The sequence below is a fragment of the Heterobasidion irregulare genome, assembly GCF_000320585.1.
Source record: "Heterobasidion irregulare TC 32-1 unplaced genomic scaffold scaffold_12, whole genome shotgun sequence".
Taxonomy (NCBI): domain Eukaryota; kingdom Fungi; phylum Basidiomycota; class Agaricomycetes; order Russulales; family Bondarzewiaceae; genus Heterobasidion; species Heterobasidion irregulare.
In genome coordinates, this window is record NW_009258208.1 from 1,249,408 (window position 1) to 1,266,193 (window position 16,786).

The 16,786-nt window shown below is 50.2% G+C and overlaps 9 protein-coding genes across 9 annotated transcripts; 4 read left to right on the plus strand and 5 right to left on the minus strand.

Moving 5' to 3' along the window:
- Positions 1-231: 231 nt before the first annotated feature.
- Positions 232-2,253, minus strand: HETIRDRAFT_430485 (uncharacterized protein; the record flags this gene model as incomplete). The annotated part of the gene is made up of 7 exons (XM_009554014.1): positions 232-502; positions 639-718; positions 810-909; positions 1,126-1,262; positions 1,316-1,695; positions 1,757-1,893; positions 2,030-2,253. The coding sequence occupies 7 exons, from the start codon at positions 2,251-2,253 to the stop codon at positions 232-234; spliced, it is 1,329 nt and encodes a 442-aa protein (XP_009552309.1).
- A 2,441-nt stretch (positions 2,254-4,694) lies between these two features.
- Positions 4,695-4,898, minus strand: HETIRDRAFT_329609 (uncharacterized protein; the record flags this gene model as incomplete). Its single annotated transcript, XM_009554015.1, has 1 exon — positions 4,695-4,898. A coding segment is annotated over one exon (204 nt), but the record flags the coding sequence as incomplete, so codon positions are not given.
- Positions 4,899-4,961: 63 nt separating this feature from the next.
- Positions 4,962-5,171, plus strand: HETIRDRAFT_330473 (uncharacterized protein; the record flags this gene model as incomplete). The annotated part of the gene is made up of 1 exon (XM_009554016.1): positions 4,962-5,171. The coding sequence occupies one exon, from the start codon at positions 4,962-4,964 to the stop codon at positions 5,169-5,171; it is 210 nt and encodes a 69-aa protein (XP_009552311.1).
- A 1,776-nt stretch (positions 5,172-6,947) lies between these two features.
- HETIRDRAFT_162851 (uncharacterized protein) lies at positions 6,948-7,264 on the minus strand (the record flags this gene model as incomplete). The annotated part of the gene is made up of 3 exons (XM_009554017.1): positions 6,948-7,005; positions 7,085-7,185; positions 7,241-7,264. 3 exons carry the CDS (start codon positions 7,262-7,264, stop codon positions 6,948-6,950), a joined length of 183 nt encoding a protein of 60 aa, XP_009552312.1.
- Positions 7,265-8,956: 1,692 nt separating this feature from the next.
- Positions 8,957-9,918, plus strand: cep5 (cep5 cellulose medium expressed protein 5; the record flags this gene model as incomplete). Its single annotated transcript, XM_009554018.1, has 4 exons — positions 8,957-9,381; positions 9,419-9,452; positions 9,505-9,811; positions 9,863-9,918. 4 exons carry the CDS (start codon positions 8,957-8,959, stop codon positions 9,916-9,918), a joined length of 822 nt encoding a protein of 273 aa, XP_009552313.1.
- A 181-nt stretch (positions 9,919-10,099) lies between these two features.
- HETIRDRAFT_106689 (uncharacterized protein) lies at positions 10,100-10,621 on the minus strand (the record flags this gene model as incomplete). The annotated part of the gene is made up of 3 exons (XM_009554019.1): positions 10,100-10,311; positions 10,366-10,417; positions 10,550-10,621. 3 exons carry the CDS (start codon positions 10,619-10,621, stop codon positions 10,100-10,102), a joined length of 336 nt encoding a protein of 111 aa, XP_009552314.1.
- Positions 10,622-12,249: 1,628 nt separating this feature from the next.
- On the minus strand, positions 12,250-14,499 carry HETIRDRAFT_156993 (uncharacterized protein). Its single transcript, XM_009554020.1, has 5 exons — positions 14,384-14,499; positions 13,836-14,316; positions 13,150-13,763; positions 12,988-13,080; positions 12,250-12,912 (listed from the first exon to the last, which is right to left on the minus strand). The coding sequence occupies exons 1-5, from the start codon at positions 14,486-14,488 to the stop codon at positions 12,427-12,429; spliced, it is 1,779 nt and encodes a 592-aa protein (XP_009552315.1). The 5' UTR covers positions 14,489-14,499; the 3' UTR covers positions 12,250-12,426.
- Positions 14,500-15,233: 734 nt separating this feature from the next.
- Positions 15,234-16,211, plus strand: HETIRDRAFT_481608 (uncharacterized protein; the record flags this gene model as incomplete). The annotated part of the gene is made up of 4 exons (XM_009554021.1): positions 15,234-15,344; positions 15,417-15,724; positions 15,789-15,810; positions 15,864-16,211. The coding sequence occupies 2 exons, from the start codon at positions 15,234-15,236 to the stop codon at positions 15,648-15,650; spliced, it is 345 nt and encodes a 114-aa protein (XP_009552316.1). The 3' UTR covers positions 15,651-15,724; positions 15,789-15,810; positions 15,864-16,211.
- Positions 15,690-16,067, plus strand: HETIRDRAFT_422684 (uncharacterized protein; the record flags this gene model as incomplete). Its single annotated transcript, XM_009554022.1, has 3 exons — positions 15,690-15,724; positions 15,789-15,810; positions 15,864-16,067. 3 exons carry the CDS (start codon positions 15,690-15,692, stop codon positions 16,065-16,067), a joined length of 261 nt encoding a protein of 86 aa, XP_009552317.1.
- Positions 16,212-16,786: the final 575 nt, after the last annotated feature.

The window sequence follows — 16,786 nt, forward strand, 5'->3', positions numbered from 1 at the left end:
ACAACGCGTCGCACAACACACACAAATAGACATCCTCCTTCATTCTTGCTCAGCTTTTTTCTGATGTAGACCGCAAAGTGTTTTATTATTGCGGAGTACATCATGCAACATACAATAGTGACCGGTGTCGCGCTCCTGCGGAACATACCCTAGTGAATCTGCCTGACATAGATGCTCCGCTCCATTGCACGGTCGGAATTGACGATCAGGAGATGGATGAGATCGACAAGTCTACCGCCGCAGACGAAGAGTTGTCGATGTGTCAGGATGTGTCTGCAGCTGTCTGCAGTGTCTGCTGCCCGCTGCTGCCATTTGAGTTGCAAGGAAGACAGGTCCCCGGTCTTCCCTGGTTCCACCGGCCACTGCCGTGTCCCGACGCTCGACAACTCTCAACGACAATGCACCTCTTTTTTCCAACCCGACCACCCTATGAGTGACCTCGGCTGTTCTTGCCTTGAGAAGGTCAGTATCCATGATTTTTTGAGTATAATCCACATCCTCACTGTCATGATATGTCACACCCTTTCCTCGCCAGATTTGCACGGTCCCCCACTATGCTCAGCAAACGAACTTTGCACAGACACCCATCGACCCCAGTTTCTGCATTTCTTTTCTTGAGCTGCTCTGAGAACACTCACGCGAATGAGTGTTTGGAGCCCACATAATGGCCATCATATGATTTCTCATCGCCTGGGCCCTGCTGTTCGGCGGCGAACGCCTAGGGACTGCCTAGGGGCCGCGTATGTATCAACTTAGAGACTTAGGCGTGTGCACGATATCTGCAGGTGCACCCATCGTCATATACGTACGACCGTATGAAAATCAGCTCGACGACAGAATACCAGGCAAGTCGTACTGAACTGCCATTCTTGATGCACAGAGTTGCGCTGCAGCGCGCTGGTGGGAGGGCTTGACAGGCGAAGTCTCGAGGAAATAATCGACTACGGCTGCGGGCCTGTCGACCAAGGCGGGACCATGCACAGATCGACGTCGGTGAAAGAACAGGGCGGGTGTGGCGAGTGGAACGTAAGGTAAGCCTTCGGAGTAGATGCGAGCTCGCTCTCTGGGATAGCCCGCTCGGAGCGTCTCCGATGTGCGCTCCAGGTCCAATGAAACCGCACATACCTCCCCCCTCCCGAGATCGTCTCTCTGCCCGGCCGCGAGATGAAGCTGAAATCTTTGGGCTTGTACTTCGGGCTGAATGCCACGGGAAGCTCGTGCGTCTGCTGTATCAGCGTCCGCGTCGTCTCCCTCTCCCACGTCTGACCGCGGAACACCCGATACACGATCAACAGCGGTGAGATCACACTCATACCTGGTAGCATCCCCATCTCGATGAGATGCCCTCGTTGGCCAGACAACGCACCTGCCCCAGCACCGGCAGAAACACGTCCTGCAGCGGTCTCCCTACACCCAACAAGCATATGTACACCAGCGCCGTCACCGTCTCGAGCGATGCCGACCCGACCAGCATCGCGACCACCGACGTGTATGACCGCAGCCCGCGCCCGCCCGTGTCTTCCGACAGCAGCTTCCCGACCTCGCGCCGGATGTCGAGAAGCCGCGTGGTGATCAGGGAGGTCAGGATTACGCTCAGCGAGAGCGAGACTGTCCGGTACGTGATCGCAAAGTTTGCGATCTCGTGCTCGACGACCTGCGAGCGCGTCAGGTTGTAGAGAGACAGCGAGCCTGTGACTGCGGGACGCGTCGTGAGCGACCTCTCTTTTTCTCATCATCTCTGGAAAGGAGGACTGACCGACTGTGGCCACGAACATCTCAGAGGGCAGGACGGTGACCGCAGGCTTGTGGTTGAATATGACATACGAGCGATACGTCTGTCCTGACAAAACCAATAATGAGCTCCCAGCGCTCCTCGCGACCCAAACTCGGCGACTCATAATGACGAGGTCCGCGGTTCACGTCAGCACGACATACCTACAATCAACGAGGCTCTTGATGCTTCCAGCCTCCGCTTTCGCACCGCCGTGCGGGCGCGCGCGCATGGACACGAATACCATGCGGCACTCACAATACATTCAACACCACGTTCTTCGCGTCCGCACCGTGCTGCGAGATCCACGCGTCCGGCCCGCCCGGGTACGCGCGGTGGCTGACGAGCGCGGTGACCGTCCACCAGATCTGGAAGCCGAGGCACGCCGTCGCGAGCGTGAACGGCCACAGCGTCATCGCGAGCCACCGCCCGATGCGCGCGCTCGACAGGCTCGGCATCGACAGACAGAACAGCGCGAACATGACTGCTGTTCGCGCACTCGGTCAGCACGACTCGCGACTCATGACCCGACGACGCACAGTATGCTACGCCCTTGAAGACGGTGCTAAGGAGATTGATCGTTTTGATATTCTTCAGTTAATTCAGACTCAGAGACAACCTTGATAGAATGTCAAGCTGCTAGCAACAAAAGTGCTGATTCTCATACAATTCGCGAGTAAGTACAAACTATGTTACAGGGTTTCTGACGGCATCATGATCGCAAATTTCACGCCACAAACATTTAGAACGTAACCAGAGTCGAGGCATAACTAAGCATATAAAATCCTAGTTGAACTTGACACGGTCGTCCACGGCAGCAATGAAACCCTGGGGCCAGACAGCCCGATCCACAGCGCTCTCAGAATAGCGAATGCTGGAACCCGATTCGAGCTCTGTAGTACCGACGGCATCTTTGAGGGCACAGGAGTAGCGGAAGTTTAAGAGGATAAAAATATGCCTCTTTTCCTTTTTCGCAACGCCGTCCGTGTAGCCTTTCTCTATGAGCCTTGCAACCGCATTGAAACTAGAATAATCATCGAAATTACCAAGTCAGTGCGTTATTACTTGGAGATTCAAAATGCTCACATGAAGTCGCAGCATCCGAAAATGGCAAAATCCAGCCTCTTGAAGAAGACATCAGCAAATTGGCAGATCTCTTAGGTGGTCTGAGATGTCTGATCTCTGTCTGAGAGTTCTGAGGGCTTCTATTGCCTCTGGGCATTCTGAACTCAGACATTACTCAGAACTATCCAGAATGATAAACAGGAATTGAGAACTGGCAGTAGCATACTTGTAAAGTACTAGAATGCAAGCCAGTGATCTTATGGTAAAGATGCTAATTACACATGAGCCTGCACTTGTCTTGTATGAGCATGGGCACAGGTGGGAGGTGGCATTGAAAGAAGACAAGCCCGAGCTTGTCTTGTGCAAGCATGGGCAGGGATCAGCGGCAGCAGCGAGAGGATCCAAGTTGGTAGATGGCAAGATCAGATGAGATAAGGCCATGCTCGTCTTGTACAAACATGGGCAGAGATGGTATGTGGCAGTGGCAGCAAGACAAGAGAAGGCATGTGCTCATCATACAAAAGGAGGCATGCACTCATTGTATAAGAGAAGGCGTGCACTCATCTAATAGGACAAGCATGGGCAGAGGTGGTGGTGGTGGGCGGTGGTGGCAAGACCAAATGAGGTGAGGCTGTGCTTGTCTTGCATGAGAACAGGCAGAAATGCTAGGCAGTGATGGCAGCAAGACAAAATGAGGTGTGCCCATGCTTGTCATACAAGATGAGCATAGGTGGAGATGGTGGGAGAAGGATAGGCATGCACTTGTCTTGAACGAGTACAGACAGAGGCAGTGTTGGACAGTGGCAATAGCAAGACAAGAAGAGGCATAAACATGCTCATCGTACAAGATGAGTGTGGGCAAAGGGGGTGGCGCTGGATGGCATTGGCAGCAAGATAAGATGAGCACAAGCAGAGGCGGTGGTGGACAGTGGTGGGGAGAGCAAGCAGGGCAGCAAAGATGTGGCAGCGGCACATGCTATTGCCATGTCAATGCATCGTCATTGCACACGCTGTGCTCTGCCTCTTGCTCTCACCACCGCTCACTTCCCCTAGCCATACTCATTTTGTCTCATCTTCTCTCAATGCCACCACCCACCTGTGACTGCGCCCATACCCTCTCACTACCACTGCCGATCCCCCACTTGTGCTCACACAAGATGAGAGCTCTCGATGCCCTGCACCCATGCTCACACAAGACAAGTGTGAGCATGTATTCTCTTGCTGCTGCTGCCCACCCCTTCTTGCACTCATATCCTCCTGCTGCTGCTGCTGATCTCCACCTGTGCTCTTCAAGATGAGTGCAAGTGTGGCCTCTTTCAATGCCACTGCCCACCTTGCCTGTGCTCATATCCTCTCACTGCTGACACTAATCCCACCTGTGCTTGCACAAGATGAGTGCAGGTGTGGCCTCTTTCAATGCCGCTGCCCACCTTGCCTACACTCATATCCTCTTACTGCTGCTGCCCACCCTGTCTGCACTCGTACCCTCTCACTGCTAACGCTGATCCCACCTATGCTTGCACAAGATAAGTGTGGGCTTGTCTTTTTTTAATACCACCACCCACCTTGCCTGCGCTCATGCTCTCTCACTGCTGCTGCCGATCCTCACTGCCTGTGCTTGCACAGGATGAGTGCATGCTTGTATTCTCTTGCTGTAGCTGCTCACCTTACCTGCACTTATATCCTCTTGCTGCTGCTGCTCACCTTGCTTGCACTTGTACCCTCTTGCTGCCACTGCCAATTCTAGCCACCCATGCTTGCACAAGACGAGTGCAGGCTTGTGTTCTCTTACTGCCACCACCCACCTTGCTTGCGCTTGCGCTCTCTCACTGCCACTGCCAATGCTAGCCACCCATGCTTACACAAGATGAGTGCGGTGATGAGCATGTACCCATGCCAGGGTCCGAGGGAGGTATTTGGGAAGCTTTGGGGGGATACCGAACAGCACTAGACAAGTACCAAAGACACCAACTATTACTGAACATGGTTGGTCCTCACCCGACCAACCACAACCCTCCAAAGGATGTTTAGCAGCACTTGGGTCAGTTTGCCCATACTTCACGTACTTACTATGACTGCATAAGAGTATTACGATAGGTGTTTACAAGATTGGAGCCAGTATTCTATGTTGGCCGATGTCTTCTGTGAGTCAGTTGGTCCTTATCGCTTATCTTCCCGACTTCCACATGGTTGGTCAAACACGATCTTGCACCATTACTTGGCCACCCTGGTTGTACGATACGTCTTCTTTATTTTCATTGATTCTCCAACACTTGTTCCCACTATCTACACTTGGGTGACGGATCCTGAATGTTCAAGATTTCACCATCGCTGATTAATTTTTACCTTATCACCTTTGGAACCCATATGAACATCTTACCTACCTTCTTATCTTCCCTGATCGCTAGGGCTTGGCACCCATTCAATATTTACTCTTATTTTGTGTTTGATATTATACTTAGGGACTCTGTTTACTATAAAAACCTACATACAACTCTGGAATAAACCAGCTTTCATACCCCACAGTTCAGAGCTCATTCGCACCTGTCTCAACCATTGAAACTGTCTTCATTGACTCCCAAAAACTTGTCATCCTCATCGTTCAGCCTTGTTCGCATTCGTACTTGTCTCTTCACTTATACCCCTCATCCTTCCCTCATATTTTGTCAGAGTCCCATGTGGCTCTTAAAGCATGTAGTTGTTGTTTGTGACACTATCTTCTTATTACTGACTGGATTGCCGACACAACCAACCAAACGTTCGGTTGGCATTTGGTTCAGTCCTGAAACCATTCAGGTGCTATAATCTCGCACTCTTCACTGCTTCTCAGTGCACCATTGATTTCTCAAGTCCTAACTAACAATTCCTTGTGTATTAGATACTAGCTCCAGCACCCCCTGCATTAGAGGTTGTTTTGGTGTTGTGCTCGGCACTTAGAGCCACCTTTAGCATATTAGTGGGCTCATGTTCTCTTGCTGCTGCTTCCCCCCCTACCCGCACCTGTACCCTTTCGTTGACCCTCTTTTTGCCGTGCGCAAACTGTCAAGCCTTAAACAGAGTCCAAGATAGAGGACTATGTGCCACTCACAATCCAGTGTGTTCATTTTAGATGCAAGGCTGTCCTTTGTTTGTAGTATTTTGCATATAGTAGAATGATAATATTTTGATGGTAATAATATTGTATGAAATACCTGTGTGAGGCTGCAGACAGGGTCTGAGCTAATGACCAAATCTCTGACTATTGTTCTGGATGAGCTCTGACTGGTCTGAACTAAGACAGATGCAGAAAGGTAACTTCCTGACAGCAGAGTCTTGTTCTGACCTCTGATTTGTCTGAGCCATCTGAGTTCAGAATAATCAGAAGCTCTCAGACCTGGAGCAGACATCAGCTGATTTCCTGATGCAAAGGGGAACATCCCCTGCTCTTTGAAGGTCCTGATGATTTTGCCAAAAGTCAAACGTTCAGTGATGACAGGGATGTCAAAAACAGTGAGGGCTTTGTTAAAGGCTCCATCATGTGAATTGACTCTCATGCTGAAGATATCTGCACGGGGTGTCCCCTCAGCATATTGGCGGATGTAAATACTGCTCACAGAATGAATACTAGCAGGGGCATGAACAACCACAGCACCATATTTATCATGGGAAATGATAGGCTTGGATGTCTTGTTGTTACTCCACATGGAAGGTTTGCCTTTGCTTCTAGTGGAAATACTGCTTGCAGAACAGATACTAGCAGGAACAACCACAGCACTAGATTTATCACAGGAAATGATAGGCTTGGATATCTTGTCATTGCTCAGCATGAGAGGTTTGCCTTCACTTCCAATGTTACTATAGGCAATATCTCCATCCTTGTCATACCAGATGCTATTAGTATTGATGCTGCTTCTACCTCCCTGAGCTCAACCAGAAGCTATGCTCAAAGTATCCTTGGGGTCGACCCCAAAGGTGATGCTATAGGTGATACCATTGTTGTTCTCAAATGCCACGCTGAACCTCCAATGGTTCTTCACCTTACCATGGTCAGCCGCCTCAACATTGCTAAGATTGAGACCAGCCATCAGTCTTGTATCTATGACTTCGATGTGTATGACCCTGCCCTTAAAGATCAATGAAGAGACTTTGTCTGAGATATTCTGGAGAGTATAGGGGCAAATGATAGACATCTAGAGGGAAAACACAGGGAGCACAGAAAACGCACAGGTGATAAGTGCCATTATGCATGCAAGGATTAATTAAACTCACTCTGAGAATTTTTCACAAAAAGATTTACAGGAGCAATATATGCGGTAGCAGAGATCCGGAATCATCTGATAGTACTTGAAGGTGTAGTCCTCATTTATATACTGTTGATTTGGGAGTAACATAGTGTGAGATGATAGTTTCTAGCAAAAAACCTACCTGCTTGTCAGAAAATGTTGGCATGGTGTTGTAGAACTAGCATCTACTTGGAACAATCATGTGGCTCCATCATTATCTGTCCACTTGTTAAAATATCTTGGTGTGGTGTCGTACTAGAACTAGCCTCTACTTGGAACAATTGTCCACTATTTCTTCACATTGTGCAGGTCTTGCGAAAAGATGCAGGGCAACGTGACCATGGCATGTGAAGTGTTGCCATGTCCCAAGTACTTTCTCTAAAGATAGAAGTGCTATTTGTATTGTTTCACTCAACAAGGAGTCACTAAACGTGGGATCTAGATTAGCTGTCCCCGAGGCCTGAGGCCTGCTGACCTGAGTCTCCATCTGCTTAAATCATCAGTCATTACTATGCCATCTCAACCCAAGCTTGTAGATATCTGCAGCATTCCATCCAAAAAAATGTGTATGTTGAATTCCAGTCTGCATAAAGCATATAGTGTTTAGGAGCGATCTGTTCAAAAATGTAAGCTTGAATTAGACATTGTGGGCTAGGAACTTAAGGTTTATTCAATATTTTATTATGGGGTGTGATAAAATATCAGGTAAACCTTAAGCTTTTGTTTCAGTGGATAAACCAGAACAAAAAGTTTATCTATATCCAGAATTAAATCCATAGTTTATCCTAGGAAAAACCCTGCAGTGCAAGCAGTGAGAACCATAAGACCATCTATGACTTGGTGAATGCATGCACTTGATATAAGCAGAGCTTTGGCCATGACCTGCCTCCGTGCAGCCAGCATGGATAAGTCCACCACAGATACACCACAAGCCCACCATCTACTATTCAGCTTCGATAATATTAGATAATGACATATGCAGTGGATCTTGATGACCTGGTTTTGCTAGACTCTGATATCGCAATGATGATTAGGTGTTATGGAGCAAAGCTCTTGTCTGTGTCAGTGTTTTTGCCCGAGCCCACAGGACAGCGGTTGGATGATAGCAATGACAAAATACAAGCGGAGTTCAAAAAATGTGTTTTTGACAGTGAATCTGAACTGGAAAGGGGTGGGCCCTCCTTCTAGTTCAAAAATCTAGAAGAGGGGTCTCAAGCTCTGACAGAATGGATTCGCTCGTGCCGACACAGCAACCAAGCCATCAGAAGAATCTGGCATTTAGAACTCTCTCTAAAGGCCTGTGTAAGGGCATCCATTTACCCAGTTACCCACTAGAAAATTTTGAAAACCACTTGATCAGGTGTGTGCATACTGCAATACTTCGTTAGAGCGGAGTTTTAACTATGACCTGCCTCTCAGCACGTCTATAGTAGGGTATTCGGTAGTCTCAGTGGCCGACCTTACACAGAAGACAGTCGTTCTGTGTCCTAGATCACGCCCTGGCCCCTCGGCCTTTGGAGCGCTGAAAGCAAGCTTATAGTTCACCGCCAAAAGCTGGGCCACATGCTCACATATCTTCTGCGTTACTAGTCAGCGAAGGTTAGCGATGGAGATCAAAAGGCTTGTCTGATAAGTGAGGCCTCGTGGCGTGGCACCGTATGCGGCCACCAACTAAGGTCAGCCGGGGTACGTGAGGGAAGCGGAGGACAACCTAATCCGCTTCCACTTGTCAATCCCCCATTTCTCCATACTCATCTTGATGCTGCTAACACTCATTCTTGAAAGAGATATCTCTATCCCAGTATGCATTCATCATTTCATTGTTCGTATAGCTAATGTTCTGCCTTTTCTTCATCAGATGGCAGAGTCGATAGTGCTGGCTCTCAAGAACGACAGTATTCCTGCATGGCTGCCTTCTCCTGAGAACATAGTACTTGAATGCTTGAAACACGGGCGGGGCCCCTCGAACATCCCAATACACCCGCCTGATGGTTCTGATGCTGCTATCGTCAAGTGGGGGCCCGCAGTGGGAATGAGTGAGGCTCGCACTCAGGACTTTCTCGCGAAACAGGTAAACGAGGACAACAACAGCGCTGTGCGAGTTCCGGTCGTTTATCTTGCATTCCGTCACAACAATGTCGGCTACATTGCGATGCAGCACGTCGGGGATCGAGATTTTACTAGAGACGACTTCCCCAAAATTGCCTTAGCCGTCAAACATCTCCAACAGATCCCCAGTCCCACATCGGCACCGGGGCCGATTAATGGAGGACCTATCATGCCGTATGTTCTCAAGTTGTCTGTCCTCCGTGTCATATAGCTCGGTCGACCTCCTTGAGGAGCATATCAATGCTGTGAGTCATGCTGTCCACTCGCCACATAAAACGTTCACATATATCACCCTAGCTTCTCGCCTACAAAAGATGGCCATGGAGGGTGGATTTTGCGGAGAAGACCGGCATACCGCTTTCACTCTGCATCGATGACCTTCATTGGGGAAACTTTCGCATCGACTCGAGCGGTCTGATCTATTCCATCGACCATGCGAGGACCAACTTCCTTCCCCTCGCCTTTCGCCATCTCTCTCTTGCTCAGGGCGAAGAACTAGCAATGATGCTAGAGGAGCCTCTAGAAGACACCGAAGCAACGCAACTGTGGCCTATGAGACTTGCATCTGGAGATTTTAATATGACTAGCAGCGACAGCAGCAAAGGTGAGTTACTCGTCTACTGTGTTCCTGTTCATACTCTCATAAAATAAATAGCTCTTCCTGATTCTCTGCGTGCTCTGAAGGGTGATCATTATTCCCTTTTCGACTAGAATAGTCTTAGCTTTACAAGTCCCTGTTTTGATATCTGAAGTTTGATTCACCGCAGCTAATCATAAGATGGTCTGAAATCCTCTTGAGACCCTCCGACTGTGTCATCAGATACCGTGCCTAGTGAATAGATGATGATTCGTCTCGCCTCTGCCGTACCGTATGAGAGATGCAGCAGGTTCGTTACCTCCGCGGGCCCGCGAGAGGGTCGACGCCGATCGTCGTGCACATCTGCTGGAACGCATGGCGGAAGCGGGGGTCGCGCTGGATGTCCGCGCGGCGGTGCGTGGCGAAGTGGGTGAGCGCGGCGCGGAACTGGGCGAGCTGGGTGTGGAGGTTGTCGAGCTGAGATTGGGAGAGGTGGTGGAGACCGCGGCGAAGGACCGCTGAAACCGCTGCTCCCGGCCGAAGGCAGCGAGGCCGACACAGCCCAATCGATACATACCCACTGTCAGAACTGGGTATGGTGACGGCGAGCGTCAGGCTGGACGTTGGCTGGACCTGTATATACAACGTACAGCACACCACACACAAATATGCGTTTTCCTCTCATCCTTGCGCAGCCTTCTAGTCATCTAGACCCTTGTAAACTGCAAAATGTTATATCATGGCGTAGCACACGATACAACATACAAACGCGCACAGGGTCGCGCTCCTGCTAAACAAACTTGGATGAATCTGTCCAAGGTCGAAGGTGTCCGTCATATGGAGCGTGAGCCAAGTCAAGAAACATAAGCGATATAGGCAAGAGCGGATGCACTTGATAATAAGAGACTCTACGCATGAGACTCTGGTTGTTCTACGTTGGTTTTGAGGAAACGATCTCGAAGGCGTACCTCAGGACTTAAGGCGGTAGCTACCCAGATCTGTGTCAGCCTAAGCACGGCCAAAGGACAAGGGTGAGCTTCATTGAAAGCGACTGGGACAGATGATTGTGATGAGCTGCTAGCTAGCAGCGTTGCAGACGAAGAGTTGTCGATGTGTTTGCTGTCAATTGAGTTCTTCAAGAGAAGTGTCAGGTCGATCCGGCCATTGCCGACGCTCGGCAATTACTAGACTCTCGGCGCCAACGCACCTTTTCTCTCTCGACTCTGAGAGTGACCTCCGCTGTTCTTGCCTTGAATAAGTGCGTATTCAGGATTTTCCTGTATAATTTACATTTTCTCACTGGCATGGCATGTATCGCCCCAGTATCGCCCCTCTCCCTCAGATCTGCTCAAGGATACCCATCCCCGAGTTTCTTTTCTTGAACTGGTTCGAAACACTCACGTGAATGAGTGTGTGAGGCCAAATGGCCACCATATGATCTACAACAGTGAGGAATACCCATCACTCATGCGACTTCTCATGTTCAAACTCTTGACATAGCTCCATGGCGTTCGGTCGATTGACTTCGGCTCGTGTGTTGTCGGCATATCGGTTCAAATTGAGGAATTCAACTACGCGATATCCGGCTTCCATTTCACCACGTGTGGAAAGCATTGCTCAAGGGTTTTTTTAAAAAACAATCTTGAGTGCTTATAGCACTGGAGGCTTCTGGCACTCACCGAACGCTGCTGGTCGCGGTAACTTCAAGGCTCACATCATCCCGCCACGTCTGGTATGTGAACCTCGAGGACTGTTTCATTCGTTCAATAGCCTAATTGCATATCATAATCGTTGAGAAAGCAGCATACTTGGACTACGGAGAATCGATGCAGCATGCTAAGTCTTGATCGTCCGCGTTTAAATACCTCTCAGAGCATCTAACCATTCTGGATGTCGCGGACGACTTGTAATCCTCTATCGAGTAGATTGAGCCGACACGCGAACTCGATGAAGCCATCAAAATTGACCGTAAAGCACTCGCCCTCCTATCTACTGGTCATGTTAATCGCTCCGACATCTTCCACGATCTTGCGATTTACTTGCACTCTCGCTATGAGCAGACAGAACAGATGCAGGATCTTGAGGAATCCATAGGGCTGGTTCGCGAAGCACTGCTCTCCGACCCTTGTCCGTCCAGATTACTCCGATTCCATCAACACGCTCACAATTAAATTATGTATTCGTTTTGAGCGGACCGGACAGATGCTGAGGAGTCAATACAGCTGGATCGCGAGAATCTCGCTCACCGACCTTTTGGTCACCCAGATTGCGCAGAATCCCCTCACAGTCTTTCATTTCACGTGCACACTCAATTCATGCGGACCAGACAGATACAGGACCTTGAGGAAGCCATTGAATTGGCACACGAAGCGCTTGCTCTCCGAATCCTTGGTCATTCAAATCGCTCTAACTCTCTTGACAGATTCGCCGTTTTCCTAAACTCTCGTTTCCATCATACAGGACATGAACGCACACGAACAAGAAAGACATTGTCTAAGAATGTAAATCAAACACACAAGGATGCATATTTGTACACATGATTCCCCTCTGCTGATCAGATATAGATTTCCCAAATCAAGTCGAAAAACACACACAGATATTGATCCCAGAATCATAATGTCGCAGGCCATTGTGCGACTACTTCAGCTCGTCTCGACCCAGTTGACATCAGCAGGCGCTTTCACATCCCACTCCGTCTCGATCGTGATCTCCTTCCCAGCGCCCACAGCCCCAACCCACTCAAACATGCCCTCCTTCTTCCCACCTTTATCTCCCTGTGCCTTCCTCCAGCGCACCTTGAGACCATCCACGCCCACGCCCCCGTCGGACTGGGAGATTACACAATCCTCGCCTTCCTTCGCCTCCGCGAGGATCCCGGGACGACGCAGGATCACCCGCACGCGATCTTCCTCGACCGAGACGGGGATCGCATCGCGCAAAATGAGGCGCTCCAGCGCAAACACGTGCCTGTTGTGCACGATCGTGCGCGCGGTGAACGTCGTCGTCTTAAACGGCTCCGAGAACGCGCTCGCGCTCGCGACGACGAGCTTCGACTGGCGCGCGTACGTGATCTTCGTCGACGAGTCGGGCCCGAGCGTGCAGTCGAACGTGTCACCCGGCGCGATATCCTGTAGAGTCGGAAAGCGGCTCGTCAGCCATCATAGTTCATGATATGAAGATATATGAGTGAAAGTCGGGCGCACCTGTATTGAAGTTTGAGAGACGAAACTATCATCAAGGAACACGTTCACTGGGCCGGGCAGCAGCCAGTAATCGCTCGTATTCTTCACCGCAGCCTATCAAAAATGCGACGCCCGTGAGATTCCTCATCACCACGGAATATGCGAAATCAAAATAATGCGCGCCTGCAGATACACGACCGCTTTTACGCGTGGAACGGCGATGTGGGCGACCTCGGCCTCGAACTGAAGGTGAGCGATGGACACATTGTGCGCGACGCCGTCGCTCGGGATGCTTGATTTGCCCTCAACACGATAGGACATGGATAAAGGGCTCGCATTCATGATCGTCCTGGGCTCTGTGAACGCGGGCAGTGGCGCTGGCGGCGTAGTGATGACCTCTCTGTCTCTCTCGCGCAATGAGCCAAAGGGCGATGAGGCGCCAAAGTAGCCAGAATTCTCGATCCAAGCACCACTACGAGCTGATCCAAGGCCACGGCTGACTGGCGGCTCTTTCGGCGGAAGCTGAGATGCCGATGGAAGGATTTGGGGAACACCGGGTGGACCTAAAAGAGACGTAGAGGGAGGTGGGCTGATACGGATGGGCTCGAGGTCAGGAATGCGCTGGTCTGACCCGTCCATGGCCGCCGTGCTCAGAGTCAGTGCAACGTTCGTCCAGTCTTCGCCCGTGCTCTGCGTGATCCGTGCACGATAGTGAAGCGAGACAGCAGAAGCAGGCTTGCCACCCTCGAACTTTGCCTGCAGTTCATACGTAGGCGACCACGTCGCGTTTCGTACAACTATATCATCACATCCACGGTTCATATGATATTTTCGTGCAGATATTGAATCAGGAGGAATAAGAGACGTACCATAAGTCAGCTTGAGCTCAACATCCGTCGCTGCTTGAGCCATCACTATCACAGTCACCAGGCCCTCGGCCCTACCCTGCTTGGCCGACTGCTCCAGCGTTAAGTTCTTGATCTCCCTATCCAGAAGTAAAACCTGTTCGTCGAAATCAGCACTGACTTTGATCAGTGCTCGCGCACGAGTCATATAAGTGTCCAGGAAGCTGTCTGCTTCTTTCGGTCCGATACTGTCGCCTTTCATAGTGGTCGCGTAGCTGTTCAGGGCGACCATCGTCGCATCAATTATTTTCTTTTCCTCTTGGAGCAATGCACGCTTGGACTGGAGGCCGCGGATGGCCTCTGCAGCGCCGGTAGGCAAAGGCTGAACCTGACCGACAGTGCATGCGATGTCGAATAACTGCACGTTTCCTAGGCCTGTAATTCGCACAGAGTTGGGATCTATGGAGCTTGGCAGACCGTGTATCTCCAGTTTGATTTGTCCTTGCTGTGAGACGCAGGGAAGCGATGGTTAAATTGAGAGATCGCGAAGGCTGACAGAATGAAAGACTCACTCCAAGAGAGAGCTGGAAATTACGAACGACCTCTGCTTTGGCGGATTTGAAGATAGTGACCGAGGCCAAGGGATGCTCTGACGCTTCAACTTTGAGAGAGGCCATGGAGGACGAGGTGGGTTCCTAGGAAGATAGGGTTCTCCAGTTGTTCATATGGCCCTCCCATTTATAGCAGTTATTTCGAAGCCTAGGAGCCATCCAAATACAACGTTCAGCGTGCGTTCAACGTACAGCAACGTTGAGGGTCACGCCTATGCGAAGAGGACAGCCACATTTCACACGTGGTCTTCTATGGTCCTCTTTGATCCATGGCTCTTCCCACACTTGCACAGAACGACAGTAAGACAACTATCCTCAGTCGTGGATAGTCGGAGACTCTCCTTTATGAATCTCGAATGACTCGACGTCAACTACAGGCTTTCCTACACAAAAGACAACCTTTGCAGACCTCCAATATGGCCGAATGGTCCTAACAGCTGGTAAATTCACGCCCGGATGCCTATATATTAGCAGGAAAACAACGACTCGTCTTGCTTGCGCTAAAGGCAAGCAGTGGCTTACATCTCATCTTGATCTTCCATGTGTCGAACGAAACTTTAAAATTCTTGCTCCTTTCGCAAATAAAGCCCCATTCAATGCCTTGGTCTTCTGGTGTAGAAGTCTATGATCTAGCTTGAGTGTACTAGTGGATGTTTGATGGACATTCAGAGAAATCGACGACATATGGGCACCCCGCGACATCTCTTCTAGCTTATAAAAGGCGGGTATTTGAACGAACACCTCGGTCGAAACTCAAACCCAACCATCACGATATTCAGCTCCTCTCGCGCGCATCCGCACCTCTACACTAATGGCTTCCAGTCAGTCTACCCCTCCCAAGGAATGCGCCGCGTGTTCAAAAGACGCAAGTGACCAACTCCTCACGTGTCCCAGGTGCCAGAACGAGAGCATCTCATACTGCGTGCGCCCCTATTCGCTTTCCATCTTCTATCACAAAAACTCGCCACCCTGACTTCCTTCCCTTTCCCTTCAGTCTCAAGAGTGTCAAGAAGCCGACTCCCAGCACAGTTGGGACTGCCGCCTTCCCGTTGTGCAAGGCATTCAGATCCTCTGTGATGGCGAGCGCCATGACCCGCCGTTCAATCCCGTCGAGATCACCCCTACACACCAGATATATGAATACGGAGACGTCTGCCCTGTCTCGGAAGTCATCGATCTGCCCATCGTCATGTTTCGGCACTCAACAGAGCATCCGCTCAACATGTAACCCACGCCGCGGCTCGACAACCAGATCGCAACCTACTCGATGATCGAAGTCGACTCTGGCTTTGCGCCGATGATGTATGTTATAATCACCATTTATGTTATTCCATGTCTGAAAGCTCACTCGATATTGGTCCTTCAGCTGGCAGCAGTGTGTGGGCACTGTAAGTTCCACCACTTATCACATGTCTCGTCTAACTGACATGTTTCACGGCAGGTGACAGTCATGCGTAAGGACTGCCAGCCGCTCACCCCCGAAATGATTGAGAAGATCGGGATGTATCATGATGACCTGCTCGACAATTTCAGCGACCACGACTTCAATCCTCGAAGGGATATCACGTCAGCTGGATTCCGCGGGTTCTGTGAAGACTACGAGCAGAGAATGGCTGGCACAGACTCGAAAGAAGAAGATTGGTAGTGTGGTATGGCGAGCAATCTTGTTCATATCATCTGACCGACCCAAGCTTGGTGAAGGATTGTGCAAGACACTGGGTTAAAGGAAGCAGATATTGTATCTATCGATCGACTTGTCTGTCCTGACAATATTATCTCTTGTCATTCCTGCCTTTCAGTCTTTATGCTAGATTCGGAAATGGAAGTAGATTCGCCAATGAGCGACATGACAGCCTTCGGAAAGGCGTTCTACCCAATCTTGATTTTCTCATTGTCTAAAACGCGGTGAATGACGTCATCTGAATGATGGGAGATGTCATGGCATCTCCTTCCCTTCAGCGAACGACCAAGAGCAATCAACCATGGCTTCGAGCGAAACCTCCACCAGAAAATGCACGCGATGCGAATCCACGGGGAAACTTTTCATGTGCTCCAGGTGCCAGGACCAGAGCACCTGTTACTGTGTAAGAACAACGTGCTCGCAGACCTTGTACCGCTGATTTTTCTTCCCCAACAGTCTCCAGAATGCCAGAAAAGCCATTGGGACGTGCATAGATGGAATTGCCGACCGCCCGTCGTGCACGGTATCAGGATCACCTGCGACGGCGAGCGTAATGGCTCGCCGTTCGAGCCCGTGGTGATCACCCCAAAGCACGAGATCTACGACTACGGCGACGTCTGCCCCGTCTCCAAAGTCGTCAAGTTGCCTATCGTCATGTACCGGCATCTGAAGGCGGATCCGTT